Raw genomic sequence first — 19,965 nt, 5'->3', positions numbered from 1 at the left:
CCGATATTTACCTTTGATACCAGCCTCCTCCGCTCTCACTGTCAGAGCCGGCTCCTGCTCTGTGCACATTTAGCTGCAGCACACATCAGGCAATTAACCCGATGTGTGCTGTAACTAGGAGAGCAAGGAGCCAGCGCTCAGTGTGCGCTGCTCCCTGCTCTGTGCACATTTAGCTGCAGCACACATCGGGTTAATTAACCTGATGTGTGCTGTAACTAGGAGACTGGGGGCTGGTCACTGGTTGCTGGTGAGCTCACCAGCAACTCGTGTAGCCACGCTCCAGCGATCCCTGCCAGGTCAGGTTGCTGGTGGGATCGCTGGAGCGTCGCAGTGTGACAGCTCACCAGCAACCTCCTAGCAACTTACCAGCGATCCCTATCGTTGTTGGGATCGCTGGTAAGTTGCTTAGTGTGACTGGACCTTTAGCCTCACTCCTCAGAGGCTACTGGTGAGATCAATACCTTTTATCATCTTGCAACTTGTAGTATCTAATACATCACTTTGTGTTTCGTATGACTTTTATTTTGAAGTGTTGATATATATTTCATTCTGATTTGGGGTCTATAAGTGCTCCATGATAAAATTCAAATGCCAGTAGCCACCACTAGGGGGAGCTTACTCTACATGTACTGGCTGTCTGAATCTAAGCTGAGAGCTCCCCCTAGTGGTGGCTACAAGCAACCAGAATTTGATAGGGTTACAGCTGTTCATCGGAAAGCAGAATTATGAATATAGTTTGATAAACTATATGAGGAAAAGAAAAAAATAATTTGAGTGCACAGGTTGCAATTTGTCCTGTTCATATTTTAGCAGAATATATCAGCATACAAGTAAAAGGGAACCAGTCATCAGATATATGCATTAAGCAGAGCCCGGCTGCACCATTGTAGCCATGAATGTTTTACGCAAATGCCGCAATGTCTTTAGAGAGAACTTACTTTGAAAAGCTGGCCGGAAACGATGCGCCTTGGATGAGTAGTCTGTATCCAGTCCTCGGCTGGCGTCTTTATGCTCCTTTTGATGACCGATTCCTCCCTGTCAATCAAAGGGATCTGGGCACAAAGAAGCCGTCAGAGTAGTCATATGTGGCACACAATATCTGGCTTTTCAAGGTGTGTTTTCTCCAAAATGCCGCAGTGTTTGACTAAAACATACATAGCTACACTCTGGCTGCTGTGGCCTGACGACGAGATCCATTTCACTTATCAGAATGTATTAATGATGTGAGATCGGTGCTGCAGGAAGGAAACTAGATCGGAGGAGTCACCGATAGATCCCGGGTCCCAATGTGTTCAGGTATGAATGAAAATAATAACCTCTACTCTTCTTCACTTTACAGGAGTGCAGGGACAAGACCGCCACAAGGAAGGAAACCAGACCCTCTGTACCCACCCTCAGAGGTGAATCTCCTCTGCTCTGATGTTTAGGCTCATTTGCCGAAAGTGAAACTTATTAAAATGATCCAAGATGCCAGATACAGGCGATATAGTTTCCAAACTTATATTTTTTTTTTTCTATTTTTTTTTTTTTTTTAATTTCACACGTTCTCACCTCATTCTGGTCCAGTCCTGGACAGCCGATCTCGGGGACCAAACACAGAATTTATGCCCGAGTCTCAACCGATCATAAACACCGTATAGGGACTGAAGTGATACAGAATATCCACTGAATTGATATTAGCCAAACTTAGTGAGGCCACGTTAGTATTAAAAAAAAATAAATAAAATAAATATTAATAATTAACCCTTGCATAATGAAAGGATAAAGCACTTTCTATTTTATGGTTTAGCTTGTCAGTGAATGGAAACATTTTTGTTTCTAGTCAACGGTTGAAACGCCGTTCTCATGATATTCCACTTTGACATCTTAGGACTCAGAACAAGAGTGATCTCTTATACAGTGTAATAAATTTCATCCTATCAATTGGATAAGATTTATATCCTATGGCTAAAACAATGTTTTCACTGATTAACAGAATGCAAAGATATTGAAAATGGATGAGGATTAAAGCAAAGTATATTAGAAAGGTGCAGGACGTCTTATACCATGATTAAGTTTACTTAGCTTCCACTGGAAAAACCCTTTAAAGACCACTGATGTACCTTATTACACTGGTCACTGAGGGGCCATATTCCTTAGCCACTCCTTTTTATGTTTCGTTTTATGGCACCCCAATGACAGGTGAAAATGTAGCTGTTTATTATAGCCAACACCCTGCGGCAGTCACAATTGGTCAAGGCCCCTAGATGGTAAACAGGAGGGAAAGGCTTCAGTCTTTAACCCCATCGACACCATGCAATTATAGGTCCTGATAACTGCCATGGCCTCAGGCTACAGTGGCCTGTTAGATTCTGCTCACGGCAGAGTCTAAGGCTACTTTCACACATCCGGCTTGAGCCCTGCGGCTCAATCCGGCTGTGCAAGCTATGCAACGGAATGCGGTGAAAACACCGCATCCTTTGCATAAGTTTTTCCCATGCGGCCCGCCCAGTTTTTGCCGCTTGCGGCATGCTACTGAGCATGCGCAGTGGCAAAAACCGCATGCGGCGGCCGGATGCGGTATTTGCCGCATCGCGCCGCATCCGGCCGCCATAGGCATGCATTGAGAGATGCGCCGCATCGGCCGAATGCGGCGCGATGCGGTTTTTTTTTGCCGCACGAAAAAACGTGCCAGGCAACGTTCCATCCGGCCGCCGCATGCGGCAAAAACCGGATGGAACGCAAGGCCATGCGGCACAATGCGGCACTAATTAAAGTCTATGCAGGAAAATCGCAACCGGCAGCAAAAAAAACCGGTTGCGATTTTCCTGCAAAGTGCCGGATTGTGCCGCAGAAGAAAAACCGGAGGTGTGAAAGTACCCTAATAGGCTGAGTCAGTGTAAGGCCATGAGCACACGTTGAGTATTTTGAGTTTTTTACCTCAATATTTGTAGCCAAAACCAGGAGTAGAACAATCCGAAGAAAAGTAGAATAGAAACACTGTGCCCACTCTTGGTTTTGGCTTACAAATAGTGATGTAAAATCGCAACCAAAAACTGAATGTGGCCTAAAACAATCAGGTCTCATGCATTACAGTGCATGAGATCAGCAACTAAAGTGAAAAAGATTAAGTATATAATAAAAAAAAAATACACAACTGGTATTGCGAGATCCAAAATTACCCAAACTGTAAGGGCGGCTTTGTACGTTGCAACATCGCACATGCGATGTCGGTGGGGTCAAATCGAACTGACGCGCTTCCGGCGTCACTTTCGAGATTGTAGTTTGTAAATGCTAGATGATACAATTAACGAGCGCAAAAGCGTCGTTATCGTATCATCGTTGCAGGCTCCGACTTTTTCATAATTATGCTGCAGCGACAGGTACGATGTAGTTCCTCGCTTTTGCGGCTGCACACATCGCTGTGTATAACGCCGCAGGAGCGAGGAATATCAGCTTACCTGCCGCTGGCGGCTATGCGGAAGGAAGGAGGTGGGCGGGATGTTTACATCCTGCTCATCGCCGCCGCTATTGGCCGCCTGCCGTGTGACGTCGCTATGACGCTGCACGACCCGCCCCTTAGGAAGGAGGCGGGTCGCCGGCCAGAGCGACGGTCGCAGGGCAGGTGAGTGCATGTGAAGCTGGCGTAGCGATAATTTTCGCTACGCCAGCTATCACAAGATATCGTACCTGCGACGGGGGCGGGGACTATCGCGTGCGACATCGCAGCATCGGCTTGCGATGTCGCGACGTGCAAAGCCCGCCTAAAACAGTTAAATTTATCACTTCAAAAAATGTAGAAAAAATATTTTTTCATCAAACTATTAAAGTGATTTTTGTATGTTGTACTGACCCAAAAAATTACGCCAAATCACTTATACTGCCTAAGGAACAGTGTAAAGAGAAAATGATTCAGAAATTGCTGTTATTTTCTTCATTCTGTATCCAAATAGTCTGAAAAAAAAATAATGTATGTACCCCCAAAATTTTTCCCAAAAAATGTTCAGCTCTCCCCACAAAATGAGCAGGGCAGATCAAAGTGCGCCGCCTGCGCAGGACCTCAGTGCCGGCGAGTGTGTATGACGTAGGACGTGTTATGCACTCCGGCTTCAGAAGAAGGAAGACCAAGATGGCCGAAAAAGGAGGTGCTGGTCCCGGAGAACGGCGCCACCCATCTGACTTGTGCACCGGAGCGACCTCCTAGGTGAGTATTATAAAGTGTTTTTTATGTTATATACAACAGCCCAGGGCGCTGGGTAGAAGAGCCCAGTGGTGGGGGCCGCAGATTATAGGCCCTAAAACTGGTGACTGGTTCCCTTTGAAGGGGTTGTCCACTAATTTTACATTCATTGACTATCCTTAGGATATATCATTAAAGTCTGATCGGTCGGGGTTCTAGATCTAGTTCAAAGTCTGATCGGTCCCGGCGGCAGCAGATAGCTGGGAATGCTCAGCTCCAGTGCTGCTCCGTCTTCTGATAGTGGCCGTGGCCAAGTACTGCACATCCGCCTCCTATTGATTAAATAGGAGGCGGATGTGCAGTCCTCTGCGACGGCCACTATCAGAAGATGGAGCTGAGTATTTCCAGCTGCCTGTTGCCACCGCCAGGACTGAGAACAGCTGATCGATGGGGGGGGGGGGGGGGGCTGGATCCCTGCCAATCAGACGTTGAAGACCTATCCAAAGGATAGGCCATCAATGTAAAAATAGTGGACAACCCTTTAAACTAGGCCCGTAACCCCCTTCCCCCTCCCCTGATTATACATTTTTAGCCAATTAAATTTAATACATTTTAACTTTTCTAACATCTTAAAAGGGCATTTGAAAATTATGCTGTCATATTAAAGACCAGTGGGAAGTGTTAACTATTGTGTGGTATGACTTTTTTGAAAATTGCTAGTTTCTCTAAATGTCAGATTTCATAAAATGCATTTACCACTAAGAGTACAATGTGTCACAAAAACTCCCCACAAATTTCAGAATTACTGTGCTACACCACTCACAAAAAGCTAGGGATATTTGGCTTTTGGGTGAAATCTATGGAAAATGTAAAAAGTTCATGCTACGGTGATATCTTATCCTTAAAGTAGGACATTTAAGTACAAGTATGGAATGGCAATTTCCTCATCACAAACAATTTATTGAAACAAAAGCTAAACAGTGGGTGGTTAGGGTTATGGTTTTAACCCTTATTGCCCTTTTGTTGATGCCTTACTTCTCTTGCTTTTCCCCTTAGTCTCTTACTATTTGTTCCTGGGAGTTTGCAATGTGTCTGAGTTTTGTTTTTCCCTGTCTGTCTTTATCTGTGTTACCATCCTGCCCCAATTTTAGTTCTGGACAGGAGACTAGTAAGGCATTGGACTCTGGCGTCTTCACCATTAGGAGTATTCTGGAGGTTAGGAATAGCCTAGGGTCCCCTATCCTGAGGAATAGTTTAGAAGCCCCCTTGTCCGTTGCTATCTTGCAGTCACATTGTGATAATTACCACTGACATTGACATCTTCAGCATAGTTGGTGGCCATGATTTCTGTTCAGTGTGAATCAACCTTCATCAGTGAAGAGCACTGGTCCCTCCTCCAGCAAGATGATAACACTTGTGCCTGGTTGTATGGTCGGGTACCCTTGGAGTTCCTCTACTTTTGCTTAGACTTGGGTGCCTCTCACCTCCCTTAAATGTGCCTGGAGTTGTGTGGCATTCATCATCCAGTTCCGAAGGGCATTGTTTACAATGAAGCGGTCATCAGTGTGAGATGTGACCAAAGTATGTCTACTTCTATCCCTTTCTATGACTCTTTCAGTTTCTTTGTAGCAATATGCCGATGACACTCTGACACTAAGCTCAGTGGCCACTTCTAACTGAAAACAACATCCTGCTTGAAGCCTCACAATGGTGCGGTACTGCTGATCAACTTCTAGGAGTCGTTTTGGACTCATGATGTCAAAATGTGAACAGCATGATGAGGACTGTTTAAATATAAATTCTACTTAAACCCAGAAATGTATTGGGCGATTCATGGATCAAACAACTGTTCTTAATTTTTTTCATTAAGCTCGTTGCTAGAGAAACATCAAAAAGTACTAAACAGTTGGACATGAGAAGTCAGAAGATTAGAGAAGAAGGTCACATTAAATTCACCTGAAAAGGTCTAAAAAGGGCATTTTAGGGTCATCCTGAAATTTCACCCGAAAGCCAAATATCCCTAACTTTTTTAATTAATCAACAGGAAGTGACTACCGTGGCTGCCGCTGACTTCCTGTTGATTGCTCCTGTGGTAGAAGGCGGGGAGAGAGAAGCCGATGGTGGCTGGACACAGAGCTCACATGACAAACCTTCACATGAGCCCTGACACCGGTGGAACTGCGCCAGCACTTGAGGGAAGTAGAAGCTTTTATTTTTATCGGGGGGAAATATGGAATGAGAAGGGGTCAAGCCCTTTAAGTGCTCTGGGTCTGACAGAGCACTTGCCGAGCAACATCCTCCTCATGTGGTTTTTCCAGCACTAGGCTCTTTAGGTGGATTGCCAGTTCACTGTGTGACGACAAGAGCCAGGTAAGGAAATCGGCAAACTGCGACAACAGCCAGACATTATTTACATTTCAAAGCCCTCCTGCCCAAATGTATTGGTTTTTTGGGGGGGGGGGTTGAAGAGTTGATCTCACTTCACTCTCAAGACCAAAAAGTGGTTAATGCCCCCAATTCCCGTATCTTGCTAGGTTACCTTCAGTTGAATATAGACAAGATGGGGCTGTGATACTCTTGTCATTCCGCAGTGGATCACTTCTTAGTCCGGCCATGCAGGTGCCAGGAGCCTCTATCTAGGTTACCTTAGAATGAATATAGACAAGATGGGGCTGTGATACTCTTGTCATTCCGCAGTGGTTCACTTCTTAGTCCGGCCATGCAGGTGCCAGGAGCCGAGGGCTTTACTCACCAGTGGAGGCTCATTTCACTATATGGCACATATTCGGTAAGTCACAATGCTCACGTGTCCCTCCCAGCCCCCCAAACCCAGAAACTCACACACCGCACAGGCAGAGGTAGCAGCAGTTTTGTGTTTGGTTTTTTTTGTTTTTTTTTATTTAGACTGATTGATTTGCGATTATATCTAAATCTAACCAAGCCGCTTTAACCCATTGACGGCCAAGACCAGGAATGACACTCTCGTCAAGTGGCAAAACCTGTCACACATCCCCCCCCCCCCCTCCCCCTCTCCGTTCTCCAGATCCCACCCACCGACCCAAAATATTAAAACATCTCCAATGTCACAAATACAAGTTTATAATAATAATTCTTAGTCAATATAATATAGTATATTCCAACAAAAAATAATTATAAATCAACATTGCACGGTCTTGCAAAAGAAAAAAAATCCTTTTTTTTTTTAAATGTATAATTTTTGGAAATGTGTGAAAAGGGAAGGAGGGGTGGTGGTAAAATAAATAATATATGTATAATCTATATGAAAAGCATACACGCAAGCACTCATAGCAACCCTTTTATCCCCCCCCCCCCCCAAAATAGAATAATAAAACGATATTTATAGATCCTGGAAGAATAAAACCACAATAAAAATTTGCTTCCAGCTTTTGCATTGTTTCTGAAATGTTATGCCCCAGGACTCCATGGGTTCGCTTTGGTTGTGGAGCCATTAAGTTGATGTCTGCACTACAAGTCCCAGCCAGTTTTGCAGGAAGCCCGGCTCTAGGATGGTCAGGCCTGCTCTGCGCCCTGCGGTTTTCAGGAACCTCTCATTAGACACACATCCTTCCTCCCCCTCGCTGTCTGGGGGAGCACTGGGAGGGAGGGGGGAGATTTTACTGGCTACAGGAAAAAAAAATGTGCAAAGGGGAAATGGTTATAAATAGAGTTGGAACAGCAGATACAGCGGCCGTGGCCATCTTGGGCACCCCTCCCCCTCTTAGTCCCCATTTGATCTTCCTTAAATAAGAGTATAATCTTCAGCACGTGGTCAGCCAGCTGCATCTAACAAGGAGCTGGTAATATAATTATTATGTAATTATGGGGGAAGGGCTGAGAAGGAGCCAACTCCCCAGGGCGACGATTTTGGTTCCTTTCTTGTGTACACGGAGCTCCCTGTGCTGTACCCGCGGGGAGCTCAGTTCACCAGCCTATATGCTCTGTTACATACTGGACCCTTCTTGTAAGGACTATGTGGGGGCGGATCATGGCGCCTGCACGCAAAAGATATATATTTTTTTGCTTCACAAGTCCAAAGGAAGCAGCTGTCTAACCAAAACTTGAGCCAAAGTGCTAATGGCTGGTGGTGGTGGCACCGTGTCTTGGGACAGGGGAGGGGGGGGAACCTCATACACTGATTGTGTTCAGCAATTACAAAATATTACAAACCTTAGCTTTGCAAAAAAAAAAAAAAAAAAAGTATCTGCTTGTGAAACCAGCAGCGAGGGGGCAGGTGGCATGCACGGAGGGGTGCAGGGTAGAGTGATGGTAGTATTTCGGATGTCAAAAAATAAACAAAACTTGTCATCTTGCTGGGCCGGTCTGATGCTGCCCCTACCACCACTGGAGGCCTGTGTCACGGACCTGAGATGACAGACGGAGGAGATGGGACTGTACATTGTGGACAATACGGGTGGAAGGGCGAGTTAATCACCTTTCCTGTATTCCACTGAGGACGGCGGAGCTGTTACTTAACCGTTTCCTGCCAAAGCGACAAAAAAAAAAAAAGTGAGGACAAAAAAAACGCCTGAATGCTGTCTGATGGGATACGTGGATCCTTAAAGATTACATGACCAGCCCCACTTCAGTAATATCACATTGGTGTAAAGGGGGGGGATGGGTTTTTATCCTCACCCACCCCCCTTAATGAGACTAATCTTACTCTATTCACCCCATCACTTATTTCCTAGGGGATCCCATCGTATGCTCCCCTTACACCTACGCTATCCACGTAAACTCCTTAATTGGTCCCCGGCTGACGTCCGGCGTACAGTCCTCGATCTCATCGTCCTCTAGTATGACGTCGTCCTGCGAGGTCTCCGCCTCATCTTTCCACTTGATGTCTTCCTCCTCATCCCCGCCCATATCTTCATCCACTTTCAGCTCGTCCACATCTTCCAGATAGTGCCCTTCTCCTGAGTACATGGCGTCTGGGGAGTGGTTCCCCCGGGGCACCCCACGGCCTGCACAGTCCACACACACCCCGTGTCTCCGGGAGCCATGTTTGATGCCCACGCTGGCTGCGGACATGAAGACCCGATTGCACACCTTACATACGTATTTCTTGTCTTTACTGTGGACCTGGGAAGAAGGGAGACATTGAAAAACGTAGATTTAGTAACGCCCCAATAACATTTACATGTTGCGCTTGCTATAAATATGATCATGTGCCCTCATAGACAGATGGGTGTGTGCCCCTGGAGGAAGAGCGCCGAAGACGCAGTCCCCGGGGCTGGCTCTGGTTACATGTGAACGAGACGTGGCTCAGTCGGAGGAAGAGACAGATGGTTGTGCAATTATATGACAGCAGAGGACACTCTAAGAAGGAGCCGACACTGCTGTCATAGCAACCGCGAGACCGGGCTCTGTAATGAGTCTGGAGAAGTGGCACCGGGGCCGTGTCCCTGAGACTGGGCCAGGGAAGGGTTAACAGCAGCAGACAGCGGCAGCCATCTACAGGAAGAGCTCAGACCAGACATGGAAAAACTTGGAAACTACAGCACCATCCGCAGATTGGGGAGCACCCAACAGGACCCTCCGCTCCTGCCAATAAGACACTGGAAGACATGCTCACCTACTGTGGCCCAAATCAAACCTGTCCATGACAGAAGACGTTCGACTACAGTCTGGATCAAGATGTCTACAAAATCATATTGCCACTAGTGCTTCATACATGGACGTGGATTGCATCCCAATACGCTTTATTAAAGGTGTGCTCTACGAATAGCATCAAGGGACCATTCTGACAAAGATAGATTTTCCAGCCATTTTCACCTATAGACCTGGCAGTATGTGTTCCATTTCCCTGCAGCGCCACCACAGGATAAATGAAGCATTACACAGTGCCTCTTTACATCAAGCGGCTGTCAGTGTAATACAAAACAGGACAAGTTCTCCAGAGCAAGAGACCCTCTTTATAATCTGTTAAAGGGAATCTGACCCCCCCCCTCCCCATCAGAGCACCATGATGTAGGGGCAGAGACCCTGATGGCAGTGATATGTCACTTACTGGGCTGCTTGCTGCAGTTTTGATTAAAATATCTTATTTGCTGCAAATCTATCAGTTTTTTTTTTGTTTTTTTTTTAAATGTTGCACTCTATTACCCCGCCCACTTCACTGATTGGCAACTTTCTGCCTATGCACTGTGTACACAGAAAGTTGCAAAATAAGTGGTGGTGGGCGTGGTTGACTACATGGTTTACTAGTCCTCTAGTTATGATATTTTGGTGAAAAAAAAAACTAATTTTATCAAAACTACAGCAAGTAGCCCAGTAAGCGAAATCACTAGAATCAGGTTTTCAGTCTCTACTTATGAGGTCCTTTACTTTAGGTAGCTAATACAGAGCTACCCTCCAATATTCTTTATTTATTAATATCGGCCTCTACAAAAAAAAAAAAAAAAAAAATATAAAATATATATATAAAATATAATATACATACACACTGGCTGACTTGCCAATATATCAAAGGGGAACTCTTCTGCCAAGTGTTGCGGGGGACTTACATATATTACTGTTAACTTTGTCTAATTACAATATATAATATTAAATACGCCTAGCGCTTCCTGTTCCTATGCTATGTATATACGGTGACTAAGACATCAGTGTACTGATAAAGAATATTTATTACGCACAATACAAATCTACAGTAAATATTCTATTAAATACCACACTAAGGCTATGTGCCCACGTTGCGTTGTCCCTGCAGAAATTTCTGCAGTGATTTGAACAGCACACGTACGCTTCAAATCACTGCAGAAACACTGCGTACTGAAAAGCCGATTTCATGCGCTCTGGATGCAGCCCCTCCCATAGACAGAGCGGGGGCTGCATGCAAAGCGCATAAAAGAAGTGACATGTTGCTTTTTAGAACGCAGCGATTTGGCAGCATACAAATCGCTACGTTCTAAAACGAAACATGCACTTGGATTATGAACAATCTTCATAGATTGTGCTGGGGACGCAGGAGGCATGCAGTTACGCTGGGGTGCAGAACGCAGCGTAACTGCATGCAATACGCACACGTGGGCACAGAGCCTAATACAAATCTACCATAATAGCCCACAATACTCAAACCCACAATTATATGATATTTCCTACCCACATAACCATATAAACCCATAACACAACCATATAAATCCTTCCTTCCTATCTAAACTTTCCCTGTAACTATTAGGGCAAAGGAAAAGAGGGCTGGATGCTCAGTCTGATTGGAGTGGCTCGGTTCTTCCTTGTGGACGCTCTTTCTTAAGGCCCCTTTACACACTGCAACATTGCTAGCGATATCGCTGTAACGTCACCGTTTTTGTGACGTAATAGCAACCTCCCCAGCGACATTGCAGTGTGTGGCACGCATCAGCAACCTGCCCCCCGCTGTGAGGTCGCTGATTGCTACAAATCTTTCAGGAACATTTTGTGGTCCTTTGTGTCCCGCTGCGCAGCATGTATCTGTGTGTTGGACACTGTTACAACGACTTTGTTAGCGACTTAGAACCCAGTCCAGAGGCGTGCTATAGCGTCCCCTTTCCCGCCCCCTCACCTCCGATTGGTGGTCGCTGTTGCGTTCTGATTGGCGGCTTTCACTGAAAAGAAGGCAACTTTAGCGCTTCCGTCCTTCCGACTTTTGCCAATCTTTCCATGCTCGGGGTCGCCAATAAGAACGCACTAGCGATCACCATTCGGAGCTGAGGGGGGCGTGTAAAAAGGACACCTAGGTGGCTTCTGCGCCAAACACCACGCCCCTAACATAGGTGTGAGTTGTCAAATAGCTGCTGTGTGACACGTCCCCAACGACCAGCGAGGTCGTTCTGCAGGTTCGTGTCGTTGGCCAGATCTGCCTGTTTGACAGCTCACCAGGGACTGTTTAGAGACTTTCCAGCGATCCCGGCCAGGTCGGATCGCTAGAAAGTCTGAGTGTGAAATGGGGCCTTTAGGCCTCTTGGAAAACCTCAGGACCACTTGTTCTCTTCTCCATGGATCAACAAAACCACTCTTCTTTTAAACCCAATACTGTCCTCCTCCCACAAATAATCTTACAGGGGCACTGGATAACATTAACAATGGGGTTTGTGTTGTTTTCTACACTACAGAAATATCGGGACAATGGGGACTTGTTTTCTGTAAACATTGGGGCAAACAAAGGGGCAAACATTGGGACAATGGGGACTTGTTTTCAGTAAATTAATAACAAACATTGAGTTTATTTCCCACTGGAATCCTCAGATACACACAGATATTTAGTGTGTATGTTTTTTTATATATATATTATATATATATAATATATAATTCACACATTATATATATATATAATATATATATATATAATTATAAAAAAAAATATATATATATTATATTATATGCACGCACGCACGCACACCGGGCCAGGAGGCAAGGGGGGCCCATCCTGGCTGGTTAATACTGAGGGCAATCTATCTCGTTGTCCGGAACTTGGGGCGCCTTGGCCAGATTGCCATCATGGCAAGTAGTGTGCCGGGCAGGGAGCGATCCTGCACCACCGCACAGTGCAGGCAGCGGAGCGCAGGAAGCTGTCTTCTGCCCGGCACTTTCTCAGTGACACAGTTGCACACACCTGTGTCATCTGAAAAGTTCCCGGCCGGAGAAGGTGCGGTGCAGCAAGGGCCTGTACGGAGAGGTGAGTCATGACATTTTTTCTCCCTAATAGATTGAGGAGGGGAGAATAAGGAGGGGGAGGATTGGGATCAGAGTAAGGGGTGCTTCACACACAGCGAGCTCACTGCCGAGATCGCTGCTGAGTCACGCTTTTTGTGACGCAGCAGTGACCTCATTAGCAATCTCGCTGTGTGTGACACTGAGCAGCGATCTGGCCCCTGCTGCGAGATCGCTGCTCGTTACACACAGCCCTGGTTCGTTTTCTTCAAAGGCGCTCTCCCACTGTGACACACAGATCGCTGTGTGTGACAGCGAGAGAGCGACAAATGAAGCGAGCAGGGAGCAGGAGCCGGCGTCTGACAGCTGAGGTAAGCTTGTAACCAAGATAAACATCGGGTAACCAAGGTGGTTACCCGATATTTACCTTAGTTACCAGCCTCTGCAGCTCTCACGCTGCCTGTGCTGCCGGCTCCGGCTCTCTGCACATGTAGCTGCTGTACACATCGGGTTAATTAACCCGATGTGTACAGCAGCTAGGAGAGCAAGGAGCCAGCGCTCAGTGTGCGCGGCTCCCTGCTCTCTGCACACACAGCTAAGCGGTGTGCGCTGGTAACTAATGTAAACATCGGGTAACCATACCCGATGTTTACCTTAGTTACCAGTCTCCGCAGCTTCCAGACGGCGGCTCCGTGCAAGCGCAGCGTCGCTTGCACGTCGCTGCTGGCTGGGGGCTGTTCACTGGTCGCTGGTGAGATCTGCCTGTTTGACAGCTCACCAGCGACCATGTAGCGATGCAGCAGTGATCCTGACCAGGTCAGATCGCTGGTCGGATCGCTGCTGCATCGCTAAGTGTGAAGGTACCCTAAGGTGTGGAAGAGAGGTTCAGGACCTTATGATGAACAGATGGGGGGGGAATTCTTAGTCCATCCTCAGCAGGGGGCAGATTTTCTTGGCCATTTCTTTAAGGCAGCCATCAAGGAGTGTCCGGCTCTGTAGACCTGAGGGAGTCACGGTATCATATTATTCATTAACTCGTCCCTCGAATCTATGTCTTCCGGACGCCGTTGTTAGGGCGGCCATCTCCACCCAATGTGTGAATGATTGACCCATAACTTGCAGAATTAAATACTTTTCTCTTCACTGGTTTGTCTTAAAGGGGAAGTGTCCCACTAATTTTCACTTCATTTATCCTTGCGCTATAAAAGAAAACCTTGTTAGTCTCCGATGCTTTTGCAATTCAATATAAATTTAGTGACAACCATGGCACATGGACACCGCTAAGCTTTATCCATGTACAGTGAAGGAATTATTGGAGCCCTTGCTGGTTTTATAAGTTTGCCCATTGACAAAGATATAAACTGTCTATAATTGTAAGCGTAGGCTAATTTTAACAGTGATAGATAGAATATCAAAAATAAAATCCAGGAAATCACATTGTATAAAATTATATAAATTTATTTGCATTTTGCAGAGAAAAATAAGTATTTGATCCCTCTGGCAAACAAGACTTAATACTTGTTGGCAAAACCCTTGTTGTCTAGCACAGCAGTCAGACGTTTTTGTAGTTGATGATGAGGTTTGCGCACATGTTAGGAGGAATTTTACCCTACTCCTCTTTGCAGATCATCTCTACATCGTTAAGATTTTGAGTCTGTCGCTTGGCAACTCGGAGCTTCAGCTCTCTCCATACATTTCTATGGGATCAAGGTCTGGAGACTGGCTAGGCCGCTCCATGACCCCCTAATGTGCTTCTTTTTGAGCCAGTCCTTTGTTGCCTTTGCTGTATGTTTTGGGTCATTGTCATGCTGGAAGACCCAGCCACGACCCATTTTTAATGTCCTGGTGGAGGGAAGGAGGTTGTCACTCAGGATTTTACTGTACATGGCTCCAAACATTGTCCCATTGATGTGGTAAAGTAGTCCTGTGCCCTTAGCAGATAAACACCCCCAAAACATGTTTCCACCTCCATGCTCGACATTAAGGATGGTATTCTTTGGGGCATAGACAGCATTTTCTTCCTTCAAACACTGTGAGTTGAGTTAATGCCAAAGAGCTCAATTTTATCTCATCTGTCCACAGCACCTTCTCCCATTCACTCTCAGAATCATCCAGATGTTCATTGGCATACTTCAGATGGGCCTGCACATGTGCCTTCTTGAGCAGTGGGACTTTGCGGGCACTATAGGATTTTAAGCCATTACGGCATAATGTGTTACCAATGGTTTTCTTGGTGACAGTGGTCCCAGCTGCCTTGGGATCATTAACAAGTCCCCCCACCCCGTGTAGTTCTAGGCTGATCTCTCACCTTCCTCATGATCCTGGATACCCCACAAGGGGAGATTTTGCATGGAGCCCCAGATCGATGTCGATTAACACTCATTTTGTATTTCTTCCATTTTCTTACTATTGCACCAACAGTTGTCTCCTTCTCACCCAGCGTCTTACTTCTGGTTTTGGAGCCCATTCCAGCCTTCTGCAGGTCTATGATCTTGTCCCTGACATCCTTAGAAAGCTCAAGCTCATGCCCATGTTGTAGAGGTTAGAGTCTGACTAATTGAGTGTGGACAGGAGTCTTTTATACAGGTGACAATTTATGACAGCCGTCTTTAATGCAGGTAATGAGTTGATTAGGAGCGCCTAAGTGTTTGTAGGAGCCAGAACTCTTAATGGTTGGTAGGGGATCAAATACTTATTTCTCTCTGCAAAATGAAAAATAAATTTATACACTGTGATTTTCTGGATTTTATTTTGGATATTCTCTCACTGTTAAAATTAATCTACCCTTAAAATTATAGACTGTTCATGTTTTTGTCAGTGGGCAAACTTACAATATCAGCAAGGGATTAAATAATAATTTTCTTCACTGTCTGCCCAGCCAGGCCCAGGTACAACATGTGAATACTTCTTGGTACAGGTACTTCTCTCATCTTGTCACTTACATGACATTATTCCCACATTTTATGTGAAAACAATATGGAGCAAAATGTTATACCCCCACCACTGGAACAATTAGCACCATATGGTCTCATGACTGAGGATCGCAGCTTGAGGACCCATAGACTATAGAGAGGCACTATAGACTAATAACACAGGATCAATGAAAGACCTACTCCAGATAGACTATGTATTTAAGCCTCATTCTTATTATAGCAGAATATGGCGGTCTTATATGAGTTTTATTATTGTATATGGTAATTTAACATTGTTGGTCAGAGATGTGCAAAAAAAATTTTTTATGGTAATCTGGATCAGAGCCCTGCAAACCTTCTACTACCTGTATAGCCGGGGCTTCTAAATAGTAGGGCCGGGGTGATATCATGGATATGTCACACCACAGTGATGATGCTACACCAGTATTACCGGCAGGTAGGAGGATCTTCGCAGGGCTCTGGTCCAGAATCCTACATCTTGTTGCTCAACTCAATTCTTGGTGCATGAAAACGGCCCTTCAGATAACCCCCTTATGAAGGCTCACTCCCATCAATACGTGTAATATCTTTTCTCACTGGAGATATAGTAATCTGCACATCATAGTTACATAGGTTAAATAGGTCCACCTAGTTCAACCTTCCTCCACCAATTATACATTTTGTCCCCAAGTCATTTATAACCAACAATGTTGTATACTGATGAAATCATCCAGCCCTTTTTTAAAAGCTGCTATAGTTTCTGCCATTACTACCTCTTGTGGTAGGGCATTCCACAGTCTGACTGCTCTAACTGTAAAGAACCCTTTCCTATTTAGGTGTCGGAATCGCTTTTCTTCCACTCGCAGTGAGTGCCCCCTGGTCCTTAGTATTGTCTTTGGGAGGAATACGTCATGTGCCAGTCCTTTATATTGACCACACTTTTATTTAATTTATACATATACATGAGATCTCCTCTGAGACATCTTTTTGCTAAGCTAAACAAATCCAAATCAAGTAGACATGAGCGAATATATTCAAGTGGAATTTAATTCTACTCGAATTTTACCAAAAGCAGATTTGTCAACATGCAAATTTTTCTGTTAATCGCTTCTGCATGGATTCAGCAAAATGATGACTGCTTTCTACCTTTTTTGAACCCCAAAAGGGCCAAAAATAGGAAAAAATACATTATATATACAGTACAGACCAAAGGTTTGGATACATCTTCATATTCAAAGAGTTTTCTTTATTTTCATGACTCTGAAAATTGTAAATTCACATTAAAGGCATCAAAACTATGAATTAACACACGTGGAATGAAATACTTAACAAAAAAGTGTGAAACAACTGAAAGTATGTCTTATATTCTAGGTTCTTCAAAGTAGCCACCTTTTGCTTTGATTACTGCTTTGCACTCTCTTGGCATTCTCTTGAGCTTCAAGAGGTAGTCACCAGAAATTGTTTTCACTTCACAAGTGTGCCCTGTCAGGTTTAATAAGTGGGATTTCTTGCCTTATAAATGGGGTTGGGACCATCAGTTGTGCTGTGCAGAAGACTGGTGGATACACAGCTGATAGTCCTACTGAATAGACTGTTAGAATTTGTATTATGGTAAAAAAAAAAAAAGCAGCCGAGTAAAGAAAAACAAGTGGCTATCATTATTTTAAGAAATGAAGGTCAGTCAGTCTGAAAAATTGGGAAAACTTTGAAAGTGTCCCCAAGTGCAGTGGCAAAAACCATCAAACGCTACAAAGAAACTGGCTCACATGAGGACCTCCCCAGGAAAGGAAGACCAAGAGTCACCTGTGCTGCGGAGGATAAGTTTATCAGAGTCACCAGCCTCAGAAATCGCGGGTTAACAGCAGCTCAGATTAAAGACCAGGTCAATGCCATACAGAGTTCTAGCAGCAGACACATCTCTAGAACAACTGTTAAGAGGAGACTTTGTGCAGCAGGTCTTCATGGTAAAATAGCTGCTAGGAAACCACTGCTAAGGACAGGCAACAAGCAGAAGAGACTTGTTTGGGCTAAAGAACACAAAGAATGGACATTAGACCAGTGGAAATCTGTGCTTTGGTCTGAGGAGTCCAAATGTGAAATCTTTGGATCCAACCACAGTGTCTTTATGCGACGCAGAAAAGGTGAACGGATGGACTCTACATGCCTGATTCCCACTGTGAAGTATGGAGGAGGAGGTGTGATGGTGTGGGGTGCTTTGCTGGTGACACTGTTGGGGATTTATTCAAAATTGAAGACAGACTGAACCAGCATGGCTACCACAGCATCTTGCAGCGGCATGCTATTCCATCCGGTTTGCGTTTAGTTGGACCATCATTTATTTTTCAACAGGACAATGACCCCTCCAAGCTCTGTAAGGGCTATTTGACTAAGAAGGAGAGTTATGGGGTGCTACGCCAGATGACCTGGCCTCCACAGTCACCAGACCTGAACCCAATCGAGATGGTTTGGGGTAAGCTGGACCGCAGAGTGAAGGCAAAAGGGCCAACAAGTGCTAAGCATCTCTGGGAACGCCTTCAAGACTGTTGGAAGACCATTTCCGGTGACTACCTCTTGAAGCTTGTCAAGAGAATGCCAAGAATGTGCAAAGCAGTAATCAAAGCAAAAGGTGGCTACTTTGAAGAACCTAGAATATAAGACATATTTGAGTTATGAAAATAAAGAAAAAACTCTTTGAATGAGGTGTGTGCAAACTTTTGGTCTGTACTGTATATATTATATAAAACGTATACTCACCTTGCTGCTCATCTCTCCAGTCCCTCAGCTCCTCACTGTCACCCGTCCAGTCCGCCCAGCCATCTCTCTGGTCCCTTTGGTCCTCACATTCACCCGTCCAGTCTGCCTTATCTCTCTGGGCCCTCCGGCCCCCCACTGTCACCCGTCCAGTCCGCTCACTCATCTCTCAGCTCCTCACTGTCACCTGTCCAGTCCGCTCACCTCTCCGGTCTCTCTGCTTCTCACTATCAGGCCTAAGCCACACGGCGAGAAAAACAGTGCGAGTGGAGTGCGATAAAACATCGCATTCCCCTCGGACCAATTCTAGCCTGTGTGTCAGCACACATGAGCTATTATTTTCTCAGCCCTAATCGGACCGAGAAAACAATCGCAGCATGCTGCGATTGTAAGCTGAGACTCTTTCTCTCGCACCCATTCAAGTGAATGGGGCGAGAGAAAAAAAAAAAAAAAAAAAAAAAAAAAAAAAAAAAAAAAATCGCACTGCACTCGCGGTACACCGGTGTACTGCCAGTGCAGTGCGAGAATGGCAATAGCTGACTACGCAGGGGAGAGGGAGAGAAATCCCTCCCTTCCCTCCTGAGTGCCGGCACGCCCCCCGCAGCTGAGGTCTGCTCGCACGAACGGACCTCAGTTGCAAGGACACGCATGACACTCGGCTCTGCTGTACTGCCAGCACGAGCCGAGTGTCATGCAAGTGGATCGCAGTAGTCCCCGTGTGGCCCCAGCCTCACCGGCACAGTCAGTCAACTTATCTCCTCACTGTCACCCGTCAAGTCCACCCCTTATCTCTCCGGTCCCTCTGCTCCTCATAGTCACCCGTCCAGTCCGCACCATCATCTCTCTGGTCCCTCCGCTCCACACTGTCACCCATCCAATCCGCTCATCTCTCCGGTCTCTCACTATTACCGGCACAGTCCGTCAGCTCATCTCTTTGGTCCCTCTGCTCCTCACTGTCACCTACACAGTCCACCCTCTCATCTCTCCGTTATCTCCGCTCCTCACTGTCACCTGTCCAGTCCACGTGCTTTCCAGGCCCTCCACTCCTCACAATCACCTGTCCAGTCCTCATCACATCTTCTGTGCACACAAGGTCACAGTATATTATATTTAGCAGACCTCATCAGATCTGGAAGTCTCAGCCTAGTGGCGATTTCAGCATTGGCGATGGGGGCAATCAGTAAATGTGACAAGGACTGGACAGGTCATCGGTTAGGAGCATAGGGGCCAGAATATAAGAAGGTTTTCATTTTTTTTTTTTTTTTTTACATATTTCCTTTATTATCCTCTAGAGTCTAATACCACAGAGGATAATAAAGGACATTACATTAATGGACAATAACTTTCTTTGTCGCTCCATTGGGAGACCCAGCCAATTGGGTGTATAGGCTATGCCTCCGGAGGCCGCACAAAGTATTACACTTAAAAGTGTTAAGCCCCTCCCCTTCTGCCTATACACCCCCCGTGCTCCCACGGGCTCCTCAGTTTTTTGCTTTG

General features: G+C 45.6%; 1 protein-coding gene across 1 annotated transcript in view; it reads right to left on the bottom strand.

The window, feature by feature from the left end:
- Window positions 1–7,486: 7,486 nt before the first annotated feature.
- The window catches only part of ZBTB46 (zinc finger and BTB domain containing 46), a 59,726-nt gene continuing 47,247 nt past the window's right edge, over window positions 7,487–19,965 (bottom strand). Inside the window, exon 6 of the mRNA XM_075350490.1 lies at window positions 7,487–9,259. Within this exon, the coding sequence (XP_075206605.1) occupies window positions 8,897–9,259 (363 nt within the window). The 3' untranslated portion in view covers window positions 7,487–8,896. The remainder of the gene's footprint in view (window positions 9,260–19,965) is intronic.

The sequence above is a fragment of the Anomaloglossus baeobatrachus genome, chromosome 5 (assembly GCF_048569485.1).
Source record: "Anomaloglossus baeobatrachus isolate aAnoBae1 chromosome 5, aAnoBae1.hap1, whole genome shotgun sequence".
Lineage (NCBI taxonomy): Eukaryota > Metazoa > Chordata > Amphibia > Anura > Aromobatidae > Anomaloglossus > Anomaloglossus baeobatrachus.
Note: the sequence above shows the minus strand (reverse complement) of the source record. Positions and strands in the feature narration are given on the sequence as shown.